Here is a 24,149-nt window from a genome sequence, read left to right on the forward strand (position 1 = left end):
TGTATCTGTGTAATTGTTCGTGTTTACTTGCTTGCTGTCGTGCTTGATTATGTGCATTTTGAAGGCAAAAAAAATAACAACAAACAATACGCTGATGTCTGAGTTGTCAGGGTCTCATTTCCCCAACTGTAACTGGTGTTTGCTAAGACAGTATTTAGTGGCAATAGAAACTCTTTCTTCCAATAATACGAAATGCTGAACCACAAAACATACTGTAACTACCGGCAGGGGGAGGGGGCTCCCAGGTTAGTTAGCCAATGTTGTTTTATCGATTGGTATATTATGTACTAGCTGTGTCTTTCCATATATAAGAATATAAGAAATTTACAAATGAGAGGAGGCCATTCAGCCCATCAAGCTCGTTTGGGGAGAACTTAGCTAATAGCTCAGAGTTGTTAAAATCGTATCTAGCTCTGATTTAAAGGAACCCAGGGTTTTAGCTTGCATTACACTAGCAGGAAGACTATTCCATACTCTTCATTAACTACTTCATTAACTACTTCATTAACTACATGCTGTGTAAAGAAGTGCTTCCTCAAATTCGTTTTAAAATGTTCTCCCGCTAATTTCCACTTATGGCCAGGAGTTCTAGCATTTCAACTGATATTGAAATAGCTATTTGACTGAATAGCATCCAGACCTGTTAGAATCTTATATACCTGGATCATATCCCCCCTTAGTCTCCTTTGTTCGAGGCTAAACAGATTCAGCTCAGCTAACCTCTCCTCATAAAACATTCCTCTAAGACCACCTACCTTGCGCCCGCCCCACCCCACAACCCTGTCCTTACTTAGCAGTTGGAAGATAGATGGATTATCACAAGACGATTACTAATACCAATTATTAACATGCCTCCGATTGACAACAGAATTTCCCTGCTGTGCTGTCGAGTGCGTGATGATTACAGAGGCTGAACATGCTCCCTGCTCTGGGGAAGGACCTCCATCATGTGGGAGCCTGAGCTGGTCCTGCCTCCACACCTCTCCCCGGTGCTGCCATTAACACTCATCAATTATTAATGTCAGGCCTCTGATAGACGGCTGGTTTGTTCTGCTGCTGAGCAAACAGGGCTTCCCTGTGGAGATGAGCTACCTTGTGACACTGCCGGACCCCACAGATCTCAGCCTGGGCCTAGTCAGTGCTGAGGCCTTCTGACCAACAGGCCTGATTGCACCCTTAGTCTGACCTAATCAAAACATCACATACACTCCAATACCTACATATGCAATGCTATAGCCTGTTAACCAATTAAACAATGACCAGAGTAGCTAAACCATAAGTTCATTAACAGGTGTAGTAGTTAATTTTGTAACAGGTTATAACGTGTTAATGTGAAGCAGTTTTATATGGAATTTTGAAGAATAATTTGTATTTTATGAATATTAAACTGCAGTTTACTAAAAGGACACTGCTACATAACCCCAGACAGAAAAAAATATAAACAAAACCATTGTTATTATTTTTACGATCATTAGGCTTGAGCGGGATTAACTTTGTTGCTCTGCAGTGACCTCTAGTGTCAGCTGGGCTCCTACCAGAAGGTGAGTGGAGTTAAGCGGATTAGCTGTGTGAAGTTACATGATGAATCCTGCAGCATGTAAAGGGAAAGGAAGCGGATGGTTGACAGTGCTCACAATAGCGGACAAGTGGACCTCAGCTTCCACAATATTTTATTGAGACATAAACAGGAAAATGTATAAGTAGACCTGTGTGAAATATTTTCCCCTTGAAATTGAGTATTTTACACAGTCATGAGTTCTCTTTCTCTTCAGATTGCTGATTTTAATCCACAATTACTATGTTCAATACATTTAAGTATTTGGATAAATGCATTATTGGTCTCCATTAGTGGCACATTGGGTAGTGCTGTGGTGTCATATCCAAGACTTGTGAGATAGATGAAATGGTGTTCCCATGTCAGGTTTCCTTTATTCTGTTCCTGGGGGAGCAGAATCCAAAACTCTTTGCAGATTTCCCTTTTCAAACAGCCATACTAAACCTGAAAATTAGCTGATTATGGTGTGTTTGAGAAGGGAAATTTGCAAACTGTGTTCCTCCAGGAACGGAACTGGGGAACCCTGTCATACACTATGCATAGCACATACTTTTATTTTTGAGTCACAATGAACTTTATCTGTAACCTCCAAACCCCAGTCATATACAGTATAACGGTCTTCACAGTTTAACTGGTTTTCATAGATATACATCTGTGGGGGCCACAGTGGAACAGAGAGCCTTTCTACAGTGGAGTGCTTTGACCCACTCTCTAACGAATGGAGCTTGATCACTCCAATGAGCACTCCCCGTCACAGCCTTGGAGTCACGGCGTATAAAGGCAAGATCTATGCGGTGAGTGATTCCTTTCTGTGTCAAATCTCACATTTTACCTGTAAGACTCATGGTTTTTTTGTCTTTGCTGCTGTGTCTTTCATTGTGATACATTTAAACCAAACAAAACATTTAAATGCCAGAAATACCTGCTGCAAAGGCTTATCTTTATACACATAAAAAACATATATGCTACCCTCTTTAGCCTCCCTGCATTCATTTCTGGGTTATAAATGGATCTGCTGGGGGGTCTCTGCTACTAGCTCGGGTTGTAAAGTTTAGATTTTTTATTCATTATTTTCCCTAGTTCCAGATATAATTAGTCAGATTGTTGTTTTTTTCAGTGTCTGATTAGCTTCAAGTGTTCGTTTTAAGTAATAACAATAAAAAAGCAAAATATATTAGCATAAGGAGTCTTTTTTGAAGGCTCACAGTTTTCACCGAATCATACAAGTTTTCTGTTGCCCAAATCCATGTTTTCATTGCATATAGGTTGACTTCTGTATATAAGCTTGTGTCATCTATAGACAATGGGAGGTTCTAAGGCGCCTGCTTTCATAGGGTGAAAATTGCTTAAGAGTTCATGACTTTGGGAAAGTTGATGTTTGCCCATCCTTTTGGCAAGCAAGTGATAATGAATCTTTGGCATCTCTCAGGTGGGCGGTATCAACAGGCCTGATCACCTGCAGACCATGGAGGTCTATGACCCTACCACAAACCGCTGGCATGCTGTGGCCCCCATGTCCACACCGCGCAGTGAGTTTGGCATCGCAGTGGTGAACGACCTCCTATTTGTGATGGGCGGCCACGATGGGTTTGGGGTAACTAACAAGGTGGAGTGCTATGATGCGGGGACAGGCAGCTGGTATCGTGCGTAGGACATGAGCAGAGCCAGAAACCATTTCAGCTGCTGCGTAGTGCCTGCGCACCCCCGCATCATAGAATACGCTTCACCTCGTTAGTCCCTAATGGCCGCCAAGGAGGAGAGAAACCCATCTGCCCACAACAGCATGCCCAGTACGTAACCTCATTTACACCCCCCACCCCGAATTCTTTCCCTATAACATACATTGAGTTTATATAGACACCTCTTTTTTCCCCAGACTCTGCTTCCTCATTGGAAGGTGTGTTGGTGGGATCGAGGTCTTTGAAGACGAAGCTGTCCGGAAGTAATTTTCCATGGCCTCGCTAAACTCCTCCCACACCTGAGTTTTTACCTCGACGACCGCCGAAGCGCATTCCAACATTTCATCAACGCTGTCCACCAGCGGGTTCGGGGATTGCTGCCACAACAGGCCACAGCTCCAGTCAGCTGCCTCCACAATGGAGGCATGGAACGAGGCCCATTCAGACTCAATGTCCCCTGCGTCCTCTAGGATATGGGAGAAGCTCTGCTGGAGATGGGAGCTGAATCTTCTCCTGACATTGCATACTTAAAATAAAGTTTTCTTTTTCATATTATCTAGTTTGTGAAAGCGTCATAAATTTCCCATTTTGGATAAACGTTCTCGTTTGACGGTTCTCTTCAGAAATTCCGCTGCAACCATCGGTGATTACTAATTAAGCACTAAGGTTTTTCGTAATCCATTGAAATACTGGTTTAGTGCAACCCCTTCCCCTGGGACCTACAGTAAACATAGCCGGCAACTTGAATTTGGAGAAGTGATGTTACCTCTGGACTGATTACAGTATGTACTGTACACGATATTATTATATTGTGGGTGTCAGAGTTTGCGGGTGCGGACGGGCAGGCTGGCAGGAAGGAGGCAGGGAAGGACGAAGCAGGGAGGTAGAATACGGGGAAAACTGGTGTTTTATTAGGGGAAAGACGGCTATGGGCAGAAAAGGACATAACAGCACTAACATCAATGACGGACATCGGACAGGGCAAGATGTGGACTGATATAGACAAAAGACATGGTGAAACAACAAGATACAGCTGGGCATGATTGGGAAAGCACATGTGGATAATCAGGGGGCATGGCACACACGACGATCGTACGAGCCGGGCATGACAGTGGGCCTGCGCAGGTTCATAGTGGGGTACCGTAGGGTTAAATTATAGGACCACTACTGTTCCTAATTTACATTAATGATATTGACACCAATACATACAGTAAACTGGTTACATTTGCAGACGACACCAGGGTGGGTGGTGTAGCAGGTACTGATCTAGCAGCGGAGAGGCTACAACGGGATCTGGATTTAATTAGTGACTGGGTGGATACCTGGCAGATGGAATTTAACATAGATAAATGTAAGGTAATCCATACAGGGAGCAGAAATATAAAAGTACAGATATATTATGGGTTCCACTGAAATAAAGGTAGCTGGTTATTAGAAAGATCTCGGTGTGTATGTTGATGCTTCCATGTCAGTGTGGGGAAGCAATAAAAAAGGCCAATAGGATGTTAGGTTACAACTCTAGGTGTGTGGAGTTTAAGACAAGGGAAGAGATGCTACAATTATACATTGTTCAAAAAAATTTAAGGAACACTTTTTAATTAGAGTATAGCATCAAGTCTATTAAACATCTGAGATATTGATCTGGTCAGTTAAGTAGCGGAGGGGGTGGTTAATCAGTTTCAGCTGCTTTGGTGTTAATGAAATTATGAACAGGTGAACTAGAGGGGCAACAATGGGACGACCCCCAAAACAGGAATGGTTTAACAGGTGGAGGCCACTGGCATTTTCCCCTCCTCATCTTTTCTGACGGTTTTTTCACTAGTTTTGCATTTGGCGACGGTCAGTGTCACTACTAGTAGCATGAGGCGATACCTGGACCCTACAGAGGTTGCACAGGTAGTCCAACTCCTCCAGGATGGCGCATCAATATGTGCCATTGCCAGAAGATTTGCTGTGTCTCCCAGCACAGTCTCAAGGGCATGGAGGACATTCCAGGAGACAGGAAGATACTTAAGGAGAGCTGGACAGGGCCGTAGAAGGTCCTTAACCCATCAGCAGAACCGGTATTGGCTCCTTTGTGCAAGGAGGAACAGGATGAACACTGCTGAAGCCCTAGAAAATTACCTCCATCAGGCCACTGGTGTGAATGTTTCTGATTGTTTGGTCAGAGACAGACTTCATGAGGGTGGCTTGAGGGCCCAACATCCTCCAGTGGGCCCTGTGCTCACTGCCCAGCACCATAGAGCTCAATTGGCATTTGCCATAGAATACCAGAATTTGCAGGTCTGCCACTGGCACCCTGAGCTTTTCACAGATGAGAGCAGGTTCATCCTGAGCACATACAAGGGCTGGACGCACAGGTCATGACAATTATTGTGTTATATTAGTATACTACGGGGTTAGCAAAAATATTTCTGAGCTACAGTTATTAAAGGTACCACCTTAACTTTTGGCATATAATAGCTGTGTAAAAATATTACAAAAAGTGGACCACGTCAATCAGTGGCAAAAATAATATTCCGGGGGACCTGCCCTCTAGTCTAAGTGAAAAATATTTTTAGGGAACCACTGCTGGAAAGATAAGATTAAAGCCCTTCCTAACCCTACTTCTTAAGTACCTATGTGATCATCTGTGGCAGGGGGTCCTTAGCTCTGGTCGATATTCATTTGGGGGTCCCTGGATCAGAAGAGTTAGGAAACCCAAAATTATTAAATGAGTCCCGTTGTGGTCCTGTTTTTTATTTTTTGTATGTCTCCTGTTTAAGTTCACTGAGAGTGACAACAAACTGGAGACAAATTCCTTGTGTGATCAGACAAAAAGCTGATTCTCAGTCACATCTGGATTGTTTTCAGGGCTCTGTTCACTGGTGACTGGAAGGATTCGGGAAAGCGGGAGTACCAGTTCCCAGGCATTTCCCCAGATACAATGCAGCAGATCATCGAATACACCTACACGTACTCTGTGCTCGTCACGGCTGAGAATGTGGAGAACCTCCTGGCAGCTGCTGATCGGCTGAGTATCCTGGGCATCATACAGCGCTGCAGTGACTTTCTGCATGAGCAGCTCTGCCTCGACAACTGTGTTGGGCTTCTGAAGATCGGAGATGTCTACTGCCTCAATGAGCTGCGCCAGTCTGCATTCGACTTCATCCTGAAAAACTTCAAGGAGGTTGCCATCACCTCAAACGAGTTCCCAGAACTCACCCTGGAACAACTTTCTGACATCATAGAGCAGGATGAGCTGAATGTCAGACAAGAGGATGCGGTGTTTGACGGCATCATCCGGTGGATCGAGCACGAGCCTGCCACCCGAGAGGCCCACATTTCAGTCCTATTGCCGAAGGTGAGTATAGTTATACTATGTTCTCATTGACTTGTGTATATAACAATAGAATGCTCATTGAGTGAAGTCCTTATTACTGTAGCTAGAGACTGAACCTCCATTTCCATGTCCCATAAGTCTACAACCAAGGCTTCCAGGTATTACACCTGGGAGGAGAGTGTAAGAAATAATGGAAAACAAAACACTCAAATGTCTTACATGAAATAAGTGTTAGCTGACACATCTGAGACTTTCTATGTAAATGGCTTCAGCTAATGTACCTTTAATGTTAGGAATTGCTCATCTCCAGAGATTCACAGAAAGCACTAAGGAACTCATGGGAATTCTCTCATTTTTGTTTCCTGTGTAGATTCGCATGGCTCGTATGGATCCGGAGTACTTTATGAAGATCGTCAAAGCCAACGATCTAGTGAAGGCCAATGCGGCGTGCAGGCCAATTATCACTGATGTATTGAAGATCATACATGATCTCGACGATAAAAGTCCACGATCTGACTTTGAAAGGTCACTGATCTGGCCGTCTGGTCGGGGTCTGGGCTGGTGCGCTTCTCGGCTGCTGCGGGGTCCAGGGTGGTCTTCCGGTTTCCTCGCCAGAGGAAAAAAATGGGGTCCACAGAGAGTATATACGGGGAGTGAGAGTGTGTGTAACAGCGTTCATTTCTGTGTGTCTCTATGTTGGGTGAATGTGTAAATATTTGTTTATGTGTGCATGAGGGTGGGAACGTATGCTTGTATATGTGTGTGCCTGTTTGTCTATACGCATGTGTCAGGTTGGGTTCTAGACTCCACCTGAAATAACATCTCGGGCTCTATTCCCCCCCGCCACACTCCCTGCTGGTGGATGGGGCCCCTGGCCGCTGGTGCGTTGGTGGTTCTCGATGCCCAGGGCTGGGTGCTCGGGAGGGTGCTGGCTCGCCCTCGGCGGTTGCCTGGCGGGATCTGGCCCTCCTGGCTCTGTCGGGCCCTTGCTGGGGGGGCCCTTGGATCTCTGGGCCCAGGGCCTGGTCTGCCCTGGTGGGGCTGGCCGCCGGTGGAGCCTGCGGGCTCGCCGCCACGGCCCCCTGGGGCTCCTGCACTGTGGCTGCCGGATGGCCTCCCTCCGGAGCTCTCCTCTGCCCTTTTCTGGGTGAGGGATGCTATTCTCCCTGCGGTGGTCCTCCGGGGGCTCCCATGCCCTGGGGGGCCTCTGGCTGTCTGGGGTCCGGGCCTCCTCCGTGTCTGCTTCATGTCCTTGGGGATGGGGCTGTGGCTCCCCACACACACTACTAGACATTTACATGGAGAAACCTTTTGAACACCAGCGCGCTCACATACACAGGTGTGCACACAGGGGTACAAACAGGTTCTCACAGACACACACTGTCTTGATCGGCTGCTGCTCCTTAACATGCTCATTGTGACTCGTACAGATGTTGGTTGTTGTTTTCTCTCATCAGCAGGTATTGAAGCAGATTATCTGTGGTTTTCTTTCTTCTTTTTTTTTTTCTCTTTTCCCTCGCTCTCTCTCTATTTCCCTTCTTCTCCGTTTTCGTCCTGCTGTCCCCCTCTCTCTCCCTCTCTTGAGGAAATAAATAAAAATAAATAAAAAGAAATAAAGTAGTCCTCCGCAGAGGGGGGGTGGTGGAGGGAATATATATAAAAAAAAAGAAAGGCCACTGATCCGCCCACGCCTGCCCGCTGACATCTTATTGGCCATTGGTGGCTGGAATTTCCGCAAAACCAATTGGATTGAAGCCTATGACACCCGGGCCGACCACTGGGTCGATGTAACGCAGGGGCAGGAGACTCGCCAGTCCGGCCATGGCAGTGTGTATTTAAATGGCTTTGGGTATTGTTTTGGGGGTTTTGATGGCCACAATTTCACCAACACTACGCAGATTTGACCCCGTCGCACGGACATGGTAGCACATGGCACCGATGCACTGGTGCCACTGAAATGTTAGCGTGGCCGTAATTAATGGTTCCATCTATGTAATGGGTGGCCATTTACGCTTCTCGCCTCTAATCATAATCGAGTGATATGACCAAGAAGCCAACGAATGGACTATTATCCAGCCCATGCATGAGGAGCGACAGGATGCCAGTGCCACCACCCTGAATGGAAAGGTAGGTTAATAGGAGGGCGTCTGACTGTGGTTACCCTCATTTTCCCCTTGAAATTGATTATGTTACATACTCAGTAGCTCGCTTTGTCTTCAAATGGTTGATTTCAATCCATAATTTCATATAAGTTCAGTAAAAGTCAGTGTTTAGATAAAACATAAATGACCTTGCATTGTTGCTCTGCATTAGTGGCACATTGGGCAGTGCTGTGGTGTCCAGCTCTGTGTTTTTGCAATTTTTCCCACAGCCCAAGACTTGTGAGATACAGTAACTGGTGTTAACGTAGGAGCTTTACCCAATTCCAGTCCTGGAGGGTCAGAATCCTAAACAATTTGCAGATTTCCCTATTCAAACAAACCCAGTGAACTTAATAATTATCTGATTAAGCTGCGGTTCACAAGGGAAATGATCACAACTAACTGTAAATTCCCTACCAATGCCCATGTGCTTCCTGTGGTAGGTTCCAGGTTCACCACCACCCTGTACCGAATAAACTTTTATGGAAGATGGATGGATTAAACATGCATTAGCTAAATGTACATTTATGCTTTCTAGATCTCCATCTCCAATCATATACAGCATAACACACATCACTTGTGAACCATCTTTCCTAGATATACATTTGTGGGGGTAACAATGGAGCTCAGACCACTTCCACTGCGGAGTGCTATGATCCACTCACGGGCGAATGGACCTTGATCGCTCCCACGCGCACTCGCTGACGTGGCCTCGGAGTAGCGGCATATCAGGGAAACATCTATGCGGTGAGTGATTCCTTTCTTGTACTCTGAAACAAAGGAGTCAAATCTCAAGATTTATCTGAGACTCATATTTTTTTGTCACTGCTGCTGTGTCACAGATTGTAATGCGCTTAAATCAAACAAAAGAATTCAGTGGATGAAATGACCTGCTGGGAAGGCCCATCTCAATACACATATGCTCCCTGCATATCTGGGTTTTAAACGAATACGCTTAGTAAAGCTTAGATTTTTGATTACAGTTATATTCTGTAGTTCCAGACGTAATTGCTCTGTTTGTTGTTTTTTTCAGTGTCTGACTACAAGTATTATTTTTAGTACTAATAAAAATAATAATAAAAGCAAAATATATGAACATAAGAAGTATTTCACTGAATTGTACAGGTTTTCTGTTGCCCAAATCCACTTTTTTCACTGCAGTTATGTTGACATGTATGTTGAACACAAATTAGTTATAAGCTTGTGTCCTATATAGACAATGGGAGGTTCTGTGCAGCCTGCTATTATAGGGCGATAATTCCTTAAGAGTTCCTGACTTCGAGAAAGCTGATATTTACTTATCCGTTTGGTACCCGAGTGATCACTTACCATTGGTGTCTCCCAGGTGGGCGGTACCAACGGGGCTCATCCAGTGCGGAGTATGGAGGTTTATGACCCTGCAATTAACCAGTGGCACGCTGCGCCTCCCATGAAACAACAAAGGAGCTATTTCGGCATCGCAGTGGTGGACGGCTTGCTGTTTGCAATGGGAGGCTCCGATGGGTTCAAAGTCACTGCAAAGGTGGAATGCTACAATGCAGAGAAAGGCAGCTGGTTCCGTACGCAGGACATGATTACGCCCAAAAGGAACTTCAGCTGCTGCACAGTGCCCCCCTGCATCGTACAGTACGCTGCACCTCGCCCACCTGCCCCCATCTGCCTGCCTGGTGGGTAACCAGGTTACGCATCTACCGGTGTGGCTAGCATCACTGGACTTAATCAACAGAAACAGTGGACACTAACAAGAATCAGAAACATTCACCAAAATAAGGAAAATGCCTCTTGAATAATGGACTGAGGGAACAGAACTTAGACCTTACAGTGGAGTCAGAGCATAGAGGTTAAGGCACTAGAACAGCTATCAAAATGCAATTATGGCAAGACAACTGCTTTCCTTTGTTATCGGATGCTGTAGTGGTTTGCTCCTGTTGTGTAACATGCCACTTGTTTGCATGCATTTGTTAATTGCCTTGTTCTCTCCAACCATTTCTCTGTCTTAGAGCATCTGCCAAATGAATAATACACAGAGCACAACTATAGCAGAGCTCAGCTGGGACCTCCTGCATGCTTTTACAGCAAGCAATGAGTGTGCTCTTCTAGAACAGATTTAATATCTGGCTACGGTTGTTGGGGACACATGTGTTAGATATGTGAAATGCTTTATTCATACAAATAAAGCCCTTATATTTGTATTTTTATCACATGTATTATCACATTAATTTTATGAGTAGTATCTTCATAGAATTTGTGCCGTGTGTGTGGTGTTCTCCATATTAATTCATATCTCAATTAAACATTATAACCAGGATGCAGCCAAAGCCCCAAAAATAAATTCTGAATATCAGTCATTTAACAAAAACAATACAGAACAATGTTTTTCAACCTGATCCACAGGAACCCCCAGTCCATCCACGTTTTTGCTCCTTGCCAGACAGCTGGTGCTGGGAGAGAGCAAAAACATGGACTGTCTGAGTGTCCACAAGAAACACTGATAAAACATAATATATATGCAGACCGAATGTCTATGGCACCCCCTAAAGGAGCATCATATGCGTAAAGAACTGCTTAAGGTTTCATGCCACAGGACCCTCCAGAGCATGAAAGCCAGCTTCTGCTTCTGGTTCCAGCACTTAGCCAATCTACTGACCCTTCATCACCGATTGCTGAGTTGGAAACATTCAGGTGGATCAGCTGACCTGCATGCTTGCATCCAATCAGAAGCAGCAAATTTCCCTCCATTTTCCCCTTCACCTTCTTTTTCTCTTATCAGCTTACAGTTATATTTCCTGTTGCTCATCTCAGTTTGTCCTAGTCAATTAATATTCTCTCATTTGTTAAGTGCTACTATTTATTGTCTTTCTGTGAGTTAAACTGAAGGTTACTTTCCCCTATAGACCGTCTCTTCCTGCTATCAGGCAATCATAGGCCAGTGGGACAGGAGGGAGGGTTCTACCCTTTTTCACTCAGGGTGACTGGAATTTTCCAAACAAACGGGCAGTTTCAGAATCCCCCATTTGTTGCGGTCTCCAGAAAAGTGTTACATATGAACCATGTGGTACAGTCTGATTAGACGAAAGCATCCCATAGAGCTGTTTCTGATCTAAATGAACAAATTCTGAATTATGACTCTTGAGCTTTGTTGATTTTAGAGTTTTCTGCCATCTGGAGTAGAAAAAAAAACACACATTTATCTCAGAATTCTGACTTATTAAGTCGAAATTCTGATTTTTTTTCCCTCACAATTCTTACTTTATTTCTCATTATTCTGAGTACTTCTCTAACAACCAGCAATTAGTCGGAGACATCACTTCTGCTCCAGCTTTAATGGTTCAGTGAGATTTGCATACAGCAGCAGACAGGAGCGAAGGCTACAATGGCTGTATCTGCTCTGTCCAGGCATTTTATTATTTCCAGTTGTGTGTGTGAATGGCAGCCTACATCGGAACTTGCAATTAATTATCCTGTAAATGTTAAGCTGGTTTGCAATGAAAATGGGCAATAGAACTTCTCTCTTGCCTAATAAGTTGTGGTACAAGCATATCTAACGTTAATGCTTCGTGCATTAGACCAGGGGCGCTGTAAAGGGGGGGTAAACGATGACGATTCTCGGGGCCCATGACTGAGAGGGGGCCCAGAGAAGCCCCCAATAAACTGTGTGGGGGGCCCTGTCAAGATTCCTTTCATGGGACCCAAAATCCTTAGCAGCGCCCCTGCATTAGACATATATAATATGATGTCTACCGTTAATGTAATAACTGCCAATAATGTGCTAATTTTCCCCCTTAATATAATAAAGGCTGATACAGTAATAACTTACCAATATCATACTAACATATTTGAATCAAAAACGTATCACATTATTACATTATAGGCTTTATTACACAAAAAAAACTGGAAAATTGTTATGTTATTAGCAGTTATATTAACAGTAGTTTATAGTAGCTGCTATTAACAGCAGTGATTAGCTGCTACAGACCCTAACAATCACACAATTTCTTTTGACTGCTTATGATTTTTTGCACACTACTGTACACACACACACACACATATATGTACATATTCATATGGTTGATTGCCCACAAAACTCAACTGTGATTAATCAGCCTGTTCTCCAGACCAAAGAACAGTGAAAACCATTCTAACTTAACCTACAAGAAGCAATTCCAGAACACAAAGAAGAAGATGTGCTAGATGTCTTTATGGGGACTCTGCATTCATGTCTATGGGCAAAACCCTAATCCCAACTATGAAAACGTTATCCCCAACCCAGCCCCAACCCACAGTCGTTGCTGTTGTAGTTCTCTCCTACCATTTATATTGTCACAATGAACTATATCCTAAGATGTACAAGTAAAAAGTTTGTATATAGTATAGCATGAAAAATAATAATAAGAAGAAAACTCAGCCAGAGTGGAATTGTTTTATATAAACACTCGTGCGCTCTTGCGTTGTGTACACCCAAAATGGCGATTCCACAATAAACTGCGGCTATATCGAGTGTGATGTTAGCTGCAAAAGACGCAAGCAGATCCCAACTTCACTTTGCTACACGTGCATTGTAAAAGCAGGGCCACAAACAAAACAACACCTACGTCTCTGTACTCGATTCAAACGGAAAATGTCGCCAAATCCATTCACCATTTCACTATGTGCTAGCTAGTCATGGCGCGAGCATTAGCTGCGGACGCGAACAGCTTCAGCTTATCTTCCCACAATTCAGCTCGACTGTTTAAACTTCAGCCAAAGACAACATTCTGTGTTAAGTGAGAATTCTAACGATAAATAATAATTACTTACATCGTTTAATGGGCGCCCTCGGAATATCTGTCCTGCCACTACTCCCATCCACTTCTAGCTTAACTCGTCCATCTGTGTGGGTGCGCAAGAACGATGGGTGCCGTGAAGCTGCAGGAAAACAAACTTAAAAACCTGCACGAAAATATATTAAACGTGGAGGAGTTAGTCGGCAGAAGTGAGGAATTACAAAAAATAAAATAAAAAACGATTTCTCAAGAAAAGATCATAAAACAGGAAAATGGTCAATAGCTCATGGAGTGATATTGCACACTGTACCTTGATTAACATAACTGCTCTATAATACATAATCGATTATATTCAATAGCGTTCAGGATTTGGGTGAAGTGTACACAGCACAATAATCATTGTGATAATTCCACACTTGCTGCAATTTGTTTTCATGACCGTATTGGGGATATATGCGGTCCGATAAATACGTCCGGACGAATTGTGCTAAATGTTGACCAAAACAGACGGACCTCCCAGCCCAATTTTCAAGGACTATTCTTGTTCCAAATAATTACCACAACGGGCCGACCAGATTTAGCCCATAAAATAATGTCCTGTGGACATTTGTTGCTCAATGGCTTATGTCTAAAGTGAAAACTAGGGAATAAGATGCGAACTTAAACCTCGTTCCTGACAGACATGTAAAGGACCTTTTTTGTTTTTCATTTTTAGAAACGTAGCGGAGGAGAAAAAATATGAAAACATTTATTTATTTATTTATTTTATTTCGGGAATTCGTGATTTGACTATTCTTACATAATACAAAACTTAAATTCTAAGATAAGCACGGTATACATTTTCCAAAAGTGATGTTAAAAACATTTCACTTGTTCTTCTTGTACAGCTGATTGTGCGTAGAATATACCCCCCCCAATCCATTTCGAGTCTCAAATATAGATTTAAAAATAAACATTACGGTATCTTAGGAAACTGTGATGCAAAGTGCGGTTTTTGCGTCTTAGAACGTATGTACACGTCATTTCGAGTGATATAAGAAGGAGAGAGAGACGAGATATCCACATTCTTGAATTATGATGGCACACGACATGGAGCGAGTACTGATGTCCCCGGCGTTCGAAGTGTTTAACAAGCTTCGGCTGGCAGGACAGCTTTGTGACGTGGTCCTCATCACCGACGGTGTTCAATTCAACGCCCATAGAGTAATTCTGTGTGGCTGTAGCACCTACTTCCAGTAAGTAGCTGTGACCCATATATGAAGATGCGAAAACAGCAAGGAGTCAGTTTTTATCTCTCGTTAGCAATGACTTCTCCTTGGCAATAAGGCTCTAGGATGACAGAAAGTTTATATTAATATACATTATATTAAATTATATTAATGTAGGTCAGTGCTGATCAGAAATATTTCTGATAAGTGTACCACCTTAACTTTTACTATATAATAATAATAATAATAATAATGGTATAAATATATAAAAAGGGGACCATGTCAAACAGGCAAAACAAAGTATTTCGGGGGACTTGCCCACCAGCCCAAGTAAAATATATTAAAGGGGGAGCTACTGTTGGAAAAATAAGAATTAAAGCCACCGGTCCCTAGTTCTTAGATGCCTATGAGATCATCTGTAGCAGGGGGTCCTTATCTCTGCTTAATTTCCATTTGGGGGTCCCTGGTTCAGAAGATTTAGAAAACCCCTTATTTAACTTTGCCTGCAAAACCGATATTTATTAGATGAGTCACTTCTGGATTGTGTTTCAGGGCTCTGTTCGCCAGTGACTGGAATGATTCAGGAAAGCGGGAGTACCAACTCCCAGGCATTTCCCCAGAAACACTGAGGCAGGTCATAGAGTATGCCTACACGTACTCTGTGGTCATCACAGCTGACAATGTGGAGAACCTCCTGGCAGCTGCTGATTATCTCAGTGTCTTGGGCATCGTACAGCGCTGCTATGATTTCCTGCATGAGCAGCTCTGCCTCAACAACTGCATTGGCCTTCTTAAAATCGCCGATGTCTACTGCGTAAACGAGCTGCACCAGTCTGCATTCAACTTCATCTTGAAAAACTTTAAGGAGGTTGCCATCAGCTCAAACGAGTTCCCAGAACTAAGTCTTGAACAACTTTCTGACATCATAGAGCAGGATGAGCTGAATGTCAGAGAAGAGGATGTGGTGTTTGACGCCATCCTCCGGTGGATCAAACACGAGCCTGCCACCCGAGAGGCCCACATTTCAGCTCTGTTGCCCAAGGTGAGTATAGTTATACTATGTTCTCATTGACTTGTGTATATAACAATAGAATGCTCATTGAGTGAAGTCCTTATTACTGTAGCTAGAGACTGAACCTCCATTTCCATGTCCCATAAGTCTACAACCAAGGCTTCCAGGTATTACACCTGGGAGGAGAGTGTAACAAATAATGGAAAACAAAACACTGAAATGTCTTACATGAAATAAGTGTTAGCTGACACATCTGAGACTTTCTATGTAAATGGCTTCAGCTAATGTACCTTTAATGTTAGGAATTGCTCATCTCCAGAGATTCACAGAAAGCACTAAGGAACTCATGGGAATTCTCTCATTCTTGTTTCATGTGTAGATTCGGATGGCTCGTATGGATCCGGAGTACTTCATGAAGATCGTCAAAGCCAACGATCTGGTGAAGGCCAATGCGGCGTGCAGGCCAATTATCACTGATGTCATGAAGGTCATCTATGATCTTCACGATGAAAGTCCATTCTCTGATTTTGAGAACCCACTGATCCGCCCGCGCTTGCCCTCTGACATTTTGCTGGCTGTTGGTGGATGGAACATGCACACGACAAACTGCATCGACGCATATGACACACGGGCCGACCGCTGGGTGGATATCACGCAGGAGGAGCAGAGCAACCTGGCTGGTCATGGCACGGTGTACCATGATGGGTTTGTGTACTGCATTGGGGGGTTTGATGGGCAAAACTTTATCGATACCGTGCGCAGATACGACCCGATCACACGAGCATGGCAGCAGATGGCCCCAATACACTGGCAGCGCTGTAATGTTAGTGTGGTCGTGCTCGATGGGCTCATCTATGCCATGGGTGGCCATATTGGTTTCTGGCCCCTCGACATCGTAGAGTGCTACAACCCAAAAACCAATGAATGGACCCAGCTCGAGTCCATGAATGAGAGGAGAAACGATGCCAGCGCCACCACCCTGAATGGCAAGGTAGGGTAATGGGAGGGCGTCTGACTGTTTACCCTCATTTTCCCCTTGAAATGGAGTATTTTACACAGTCATGAGTTCTCTTTCTCTTCAGATTGCTGATTTTAATCCACAATTACTATGTTCAATACATTTAAGTATTTGGATAAATGCATTATTGGTCTCCATTAGTGGCACATTGGGTAGTGCTGTGGTGTCAACTCCAAGACTTGTGAGATAGATGAAATGGTGTTCCCATGTCAGGTTTCCTTTATTCTGTTCCTGGGGGAGCAGAATCCAAAACTCTTTGCAGATTTCCCTTTTCAAACAGCCATACTAAACCTGAAAATTAGCTGATTATGGTGTGTTTGAGAAGGGAAATTTGCAAACTGTGTTCCTCCAGGAACGGGACTGGGGAACCCTGTCATACACTATGCATAGCATATACTTTTATTTTTGAGTCACAATGAACTTTATCTGTAACCTCCAAACCCCAGTCATATACAGTATAACGGTCTTCACAGTTAAATTGGTTTTCATAGATATACATCTGTGGGGGCCACAATGGAACAGAGAGCCTATCTACAGTGGAGTGCTTTGACCCCCTCACTAACGAATGGAGCTTGATCACTCCAATGAGCATTCCCCGTCACAGCCTTGGAGTCACGGCGTATAAAGGGAAGATATATGCGGTGAGTGATTCCTTTCTGTGTCAAATCTCACATTTTACCTGTAAGACTCATGGTTTTTTTGTCTTTGCTGCTGTGTCTTTCATTGTGATACATTTAAACCAAACAAAACAGTTAAATGCCAGAAATACCTGCTGCAAAGGCTTATCTTAATACACATAAAAAACATACATGCTACCCTCTTTAGCCTCCCTGCATTCATTTCTGGGCTATAAATGGATCTGCTGGGGGGTCTCTGCTACTAGCTCGGGTTGTAAAGTTTAGATTTTTTATTAATTATTTTCCCTAGTTCCAGATATAATTAGTCAGATTGTTGTTTTTTTTCAGTGTCTGATTAGCTTCAAGTGTTCGTTTTAAGTAATAACAATAAAAAAGCAAAATATATTAGCATAAGGAGTCTTTTTTGAAGGCTCACAGTTTTCACCGAATCATACAAGTTTTCTGTTGCCCAAATCCATGTTTTCATTGCATATAGGTTGACTTCTGTATATAAGCTTGTGTCATCTATAGACAATGGGAGGTTCTAAGGCGCCTGCTTTCATAGGGTGAAAATTGCTTAAGAGTTCATGACTTTGGGAAAGTTGATGTTTGCCCATCCTTTTGGCAAGCAAGTGATAATGAATCTTTGGCATCTCTCAGGTGGGCGGTATCAACAGGCCTGATCACCTGCAGACCATGGAGGTCTATGACCCTACCACAAACCGCTGGCATGCTGTGGCCCCCATGTCCACACCGCGCAGTGAGTTTGGCATCGCAGTGGTGGACGACCTCCTATTTGTGATGGGCGGCCACGATGGGTTTGGGGTAACTAACAAGGTGGAGTGCTATGATGCGGGGACAGGCAGCTGGTATCGTGCGCAGGACATGAGCAGAGCCAGACAGCATTTCAGCTGCTGCGTAGTGCCTGCGCACCCCCGCATCATAGAATACGCTTCACCTCGTTAGTCCCTAATGGCCGCCAAGGAGGAGAGAAACCCATCTGCCCACAACAGCATGCCCAGTACGTAACCTCATTTACACCCCCCACCCCGAATTCTTTCCCTATAACATACATTGAGTTTATATAGACACCTCTTTTTTTCCCCAGACTCTGCTTCCTCATTGGAAGGTGTGTTGGTGGGATCGAGGTCTTTGAAGACAAAGCTGTCCGGAAGTAATTTTCCATGGCCTCGCTAAACTCCTCCCACACCTGAGTTTTTACCTCGACGACCGCCGAAGCCGCATTCCAACATACCATCAACGCTGTCCACCAGCGGGTTCGGGGATTGCTGCCACAACAGGCCACAGCTCCAGTCAGCCGCCTCCACAATGGAGGCATGGAACAAGGCCCATTCGTACTAGTCAGTCCCCTGCGTCCTCCAGGACATGGGAGAAGCTCTGCTGGAGATGGGAGCTGAATCTTCTCCTGACATTGCATACTTAAAATAAAGTTTTCTTTTTCATATTATCTAGTTTGTGAAAGCGTCATAAATTTCCCATTTTGGATAAACGTTGTTCTCGTTTGACGGTTCTCTTCAGAAATTCCGCTGCAACCATCGGTGATTACTAATTAAGCACTAAGGCAGGGGTGCCCAAACATTTTCCCTTAGTGGGCCAAAATGAAAATCTATCGGAGGACCGCGGGCCAAATGTAATATTTTACACAAAATACAAACACTAATAGTAAAGTAAAGTAGTTTTATTTATCAAACAGTTATTTAACCTTCCTTTCTGTGTAAATAACATAAACAAAATATGACAAATAAGTCATATATACGCATTTAGAACACGTCTAAACTTTTGTAATCACATATAGTGCAAAATGTCAAAGAGTGCATGTCCAACAGCAACACAACAACAACAGTAGGAACAATATAATTGCACCACTAGTGAGAAACATGAAGCTGTTCTTTGGCGTTTATCAGCCTATCAATATTAGGTTGCAGCTGACTCACTGAGAGGGTGAGGATGTCCTGTAGGTGTGGGTCAGTCAGAGTGCTTCTGAGCCTGGACTTGTTATGGTTCATTACACTAAAAGTCTGTTCACAGATGTAAGTGCTGCCAAACAAAGCTAACATGACCTGTGCATGTTTCCTAATGTCTGGGTACCTTTCAGATGAGACATGTGTGTAGAAGTCTTTCAGGTGTAGTGACATGAATTTATTCTTTAGCTCAGAATCACACTGAAACTCAATTAGCTGCATCTGAATGTGATCAGGCACTGAGTCCACACTTATGGTGAAGGGTTGAGAAAACAGCTCCATGTCACCTCTACTTTCCCTAAAGTCCTCAAAGCGCAACGCAAAGTCCTGGTCCAAGTGTCTGAGAAGTGCTGCATATTCAGGCAGTCTCTGCTTCACCAGGTTGACCTCTCTCAGACTAGGGAAGTGTGCAAGGTTTCCTGGAAAGAAGTGAAAGAGCTGCTAAGTCGTCAAATAATAATAAATATTGCAACATAAATGTTGTTTTATGTACTTTGAAAGAGTTAGCCTTACAATTTTATTACAATACTTTTTAACAATACTTTTTAACTGCACAACAGTGGAATATGGATATGTTAGTAAATGCACTTACTAACATATTCCACATAATATCAATCCCAGTAACTGCACTTTTATCATGTGAGGTGCAGGTACATGCTGCCACCTTTCCTCTCCATTATCACTTGATTAAATCATAAGCATTTTTACAATCACAAAAAATATGCAAGCTCCAAAAGACAAACAAAGCGCATGTCTGCCTGTCAATCAAGTTTAAGAACCATGGACAGCGCTGTCCCTCCGCAACACAGTTAACAAGGCCGGGACTTATTTACGGCATAAAATACAGTATGATAGACATTATCACCATTAAAACTGAATGTGTATGTGTGTCTCTGTGTGTGTACAATGTATTAACCAACCTGCTGACAGATGTCGACAGAGTAGCTGCAGCTTCGACCTGAAGGCCGTTATGTGGTCAAACAGCTCAGTGATGATCTGATCCTTCCCTTGAAGCTGAATATTCAGGGTGTTGAGCAGGTCAGTGATGTCCACCATAAAATCCACGTCACAAAACCATTTTTCATCTGTGGGGACTTGAGTGTCACTGTTCTTGCTTGTCAGAAACTCCGCGATGACATGGCGCAGCTCAAAAAATCTTTTGAGGACTTTCCCGCGGCTCAGCCGCCTCACCTCTTGGTGGTAAAGCACATCCTTGTATTGTGAATCAACCTCCTCTAGAAGAGCTCTGAACTGGCGGTGTGAGAGCGCTTTTGATCGTATGCAGTTTATGATTTTAATCACGTCACGCACCACGTCTCCCATACCAACTGATCTGGCACATAGTTGCTCTTGGTGCAGGATGCAGTGGTATTTTGCCACCTTACCTCCACATTGGGAAACCTTCTGGGAAATTAGTGTGGCAAGGCCTGTTGTCCTCCCAACCATGGCAGGTGCTCCATCAGTTGTTATCCCAACCAATTTTTCCCAGCTCAGCCCGTTCGTATCCAACACTCGCTCAACGGCTGCAAACAAATCCTCACTTTTTGTTGTGCTGCGCAGTGTCTCAAATCCAGCCAGCTCCTGAGTTATTTCCATGTTTTCATTTACTCGCCGTATGAAAACCAAAAGTTGTGCAGAGTCCGAAATGTCCGTGCTTTCATCACACGCCAAAGAAAAGGCGACAAATCCAGCAGCCTTTGCTTTAAATTGCTCCTTAATGTCTCGAGACATTTCTTCAATACGACGTGTCACAGTATTTCGTGAGAGGCTGATCTGGGAGAAAGTTTTTGCCTGTGACGGGCACATGATTGTCGCAGCTATGGACAGACACTCCTTAACAAAGTCACCCGTTGAAAATGATCTCCCAGTCCGGGCAATTAGCGCAGTAATCTCAAAGCTGGCCCGTGTTGTGCTGTCCTGGGCTGTCGAGGGCCGTGTAAGAGTCCCTTGTTGCCTGTGAAGTTTAGCCAGCAGCTCCCTGGTCTTGTTCTTTCGCGCATCACCTTTGAATTGCGAAAATGCTGCATGCTTCGTCTCATAATGACGACGAATGTTATACTCCTTTAGTACAGCAACAGACTGGTTACAAATAAGGCAGACCGCTTTAGCATTTATGTCAGTGAAAAAATATTCTTCCTCCCAGCATTTTTTAAAATGTCTTTTGTCTGTGTGCCACTGACGATGCCGCTCCATGTTGATAGTGGCTTAAGCTAGCAGCCTGGTGGTGACCCGCCACAAACTGGTTTGATCCCGTATGGCGGCAACAAAGACTCATGGGACTTTTTGCAAATTGTTAAAATATGACTATTTATGAAGTGTGGAAATGTACATATGTGCACAGATATTGTCATGCCCGGCTCGTCCGCTCCTCCTGTGTGCCACGCCCCCTGATTACCCACGTGTTTTCTCCCGATTGTACCCAGCTGTATCTAGTTCATTTGCTCAGTCCTGTGTATTTCAGTCCGTGTCTTACCTGAGTCCTTCGTCCGTCATTGATGTCAGTCAGTGTCCGATGTTCCCTGTTCCCCGAAAACCTTTGATTAAATCCCCGTTTGCCCCGAATCCTGCCTGCCTGCTTCCTGATTCCCCGCTTGCCCTCACGATCGCCGCTCTGCCCGCGGTCGCCCGTGACAGATATACTCTACATTACCCTTATAGTTGCTTGTATTTCAATTTTAGTCTTAGATATTTCAAATGTAATCAAAGCACCATGAGTGAGGACTGTATAATATATATTAGTTAGGTCAACGTACACTAAAAATAAACGCACTGATAGCTACACTGGGATTCGTGCTTTAAGAGTTTTTGAAACAAATTTTAGTACAGTAATAATTAAAAATTTTAGATATCCATTGGCGGGCCAATCTAAATAGTACGGCGGGCCAACCTTGGCCCGCGGGCCCCACTTTGGGCACCCCTGCACTAAGGTTTTTCGTAATCCATTGAAATACTGGTTTAGTGCAACCCCTTCCCCTGGGACCTACAGTAAACATAGCCGGCAACTTGAATTTGGAGAAGTGATGTTACCTCTGGACTGATTACAGTATGTACTGTACACGATATTATTATATTGTGGGTGTCAGAGTTTGCGGGTGCGGACGGGCAGGCTGGCAGGAAGGAGGCAGGAAAGGACGAAGCAGGGAGGTAGAATACGGGGAAAACTGGTGTTTTATTAGGGGAAAGACGGCTATGGGCAGAACAGGACATAACAGCACTAACATCAATGACGGACATCGGACAGGGCAAGATGTGGACTGATATAGACAAAAGGCATGGTGAAACAACAAGATACAGCTGGGCATGATTGGGGAAGCACACGTGGATAATCAGGGGGCGTGGCACACACGACGATCGTACGAGCCGGGCATGACAGTGGGCCTGCGTTCATAGTGGGGTACCGTGGGGTTAAATTTTAGGACCACTACTGTTCCTAATTTACATTAATGATATTGACACCAATACATACAGTAAACTGGTTACATTTGCAGACGACACCAGGGTGGGTGGTGTAGCAGGTACTGATCTAGCAGCGGAGAGGCTACAACGGGATCGGGAATAGCGACTGGGTGGATACCTGGCAGATGGAATTTAACATAGATAAATGTAAGGTAATCCATACAGGGAGCAGAAATATAAAAGTACAGATATATTATGGGTTCCACTGAAATAAAGGTAGCTGGTTATTAGAAAGATCTCGGTGTGTATGTTGATGCTTCCATGTCAGTGTGGGGAAGCAATAAAAAAGGCCAATAGGATGTTAGGTTACAACTCTAGGTGTGTGGAGTTTAAGACAAGGGAAGAGATGCTACAATTATACATTGTTCAAAAAAATTTAAGGAACACTTTTTAATTAGAGTATAGCATCAAGTCTATTAAACATCTGAGATATTGATCTGGTCAGTTAAGTAGCGGAGGGGGTGGTTAATCAGTTTCAGCTGCTTTGGTGTTAATGAAATTATGAACAGGTGAACTAGAGGGGCAACAATGGGATGACCCCCAAAACAGGAATGGTTTAACAGGTGGAGGCCACTGGCATTTTCCCCTCCTCATCTTTTCTGACGGTTTTTTCACTAGTTTTGCATTTGGTGACGGTCAGTGTCACTACTAGTAGCATGAGGCGATACCTGGACCCTACAGAGGTTGCACAGGTAGTCCAACTCCTCCAGGATGGCGCATCAATATGTGCCATTGCCAGAAGATTTGCTGTGTCTCCCAGCACAGTCTCAAGGGCATGGAGGACATTCCAGGAGACAGGAAGATACTTAAGGAGAGCTGGACAGGGCCGTAGAAGGTCCTTAACCCATCAGCAGAACCGGTATTGGCTCCTTTGTGCAAGGAGGAACAGGATGAACACTGCTGAAGCCCTAGAAAATTACCTCCATCAGGCCACTGGTGTGAATGTTTCTGATTGTTTGGTCAGAGACAGACTTCATGAGGGTGGCTTGAGGGCCCAACGTCCTCTAGTGGGCCCTGTGCTCACTGCCCAGCACCATAGAGCTCGATTGGCATTTGCCATAGAATACCAGAATTTGCAGGTCTGCCACTGGCACCCTGAGCTTTTCACAGATGAGAGCAGGTTCATCCTGAGCACATACAAGGGCTGGAGGCACAGGTCATGACAATTATTGTGTTATATTAGTATACTACGGGGTTAGCAAAAATATTTCTGAGCTACAGTTATTAAAGGTACCACCTTAACTTTTGGCATATAATAGCTGTGTAAAAATATTACAAAAAGTGGACCACGTCAATCAGTGGCAAAAATAATATTCCGGGGGACCTGCCCTCTAGTCTAAGTGAAAAATATTTTTAGGGAGCCACTGCTGGAAAGATAAGATTAAAGCCCTTCCTG

General features: G+C 44.0%; 3 protein-coding genes across 3 annotated transcripts; 2 read left to right on the top strand and 1 right to left on the bottom strand.

Annotated features, from left to right (window-relative positions):
- The first annotated feature begins 1,763 nt into the window (after nucleotides 1-1,763).
- LOC125720990 (kelch-like protein 1) lies at nucleotides 1,764-3,527 on the top strand. Its single transcript, XM_048996916.1, has 3 exons — nucleotides 1,764-2,349; nucleotides 2,985-3,084; nucleotides 3,432-3,527. The coding sequence occupies exons 1-3, from the start codon at nucleotides 2,293-2,295 to the stop codon at nucleotides 3,518-3,520; spliced, it is 246 nt and encodes an 81-aa protein (XP_048852873.1). The 5' UTR covers nucleotides 1,764-2,292; the 3' UTR covers nucleotides 3,521-3,527.
- Nucleotides 3,528-14,517: 10,990 nt separating this feature from the next.
- LOC125720970 (kelch-like protein 10) lies at nucleotides 14,518-18,783 on the top strand. The gene is made up of 5 exons (XM_048996889.1): nucleotides 14,518-14,695; nucleotides 15,221-15,710; nucleotides 16,060-16,671; nucleotides 17,190-17,339; nucleotides 17,976-18,783. The coding sequence occupies exons 1-5, from the start codon at nucleotides 14,535-14,537 to the stop codon at nucleotides 18,279-18,281; spliced, it is 1,719 nt and encodes a 572-aa protein (XP_048852846.1). The 5' UTR covers nucleotides 14,518-14,534; the 3' UTR covers nucleotides 18,282-18,783.
- A 418-nt stretch (nucleotides 18,784-19,201) lies between these two features.
- On the bottom strand, nucleotides 19,202-21,159 carry LOC125720852 (general transcription factor II-I repeat domain-containing protein 2-like). Its single transcript, XM_048996715.1, has 2 exons — nucleotides 20,218-21,159; nucleotides 19,202-19,716 (listed from the first exon to the last, which is right to left on the bottom strand). The coding sequence occupies exons 1-2, from the start codon at nucleotides 21,101-21,103 to the stop codon at nucleotides 19,202-19,204; spliced, it is 1,401 nt and encodes a 466-aa protein (XP_048852672.1). The 5' UTR covers nucleotides 21,104-21,159.
- Nucleotides 21,160-24,149: the final 2,990 nt, after the last annotated feature.

The sequence above is a fragment of the Brienomyrus brachyistius genome, unplaced genomic scaffold, assembly GCF_023856365.1.
Source record: "Brienomyrus brachyistius isolate T26 unplaced genomic scaffold, BBRACH_0.4 scaffold27, whole genome shotgun sequence".
Lineage (NCBI taxonomy): Eukaryota > Metazoa > Chordata > Actinopteri > Osteoglossiformes > Mormyridae > Brienomyrus > Brienomyrus brachyistius.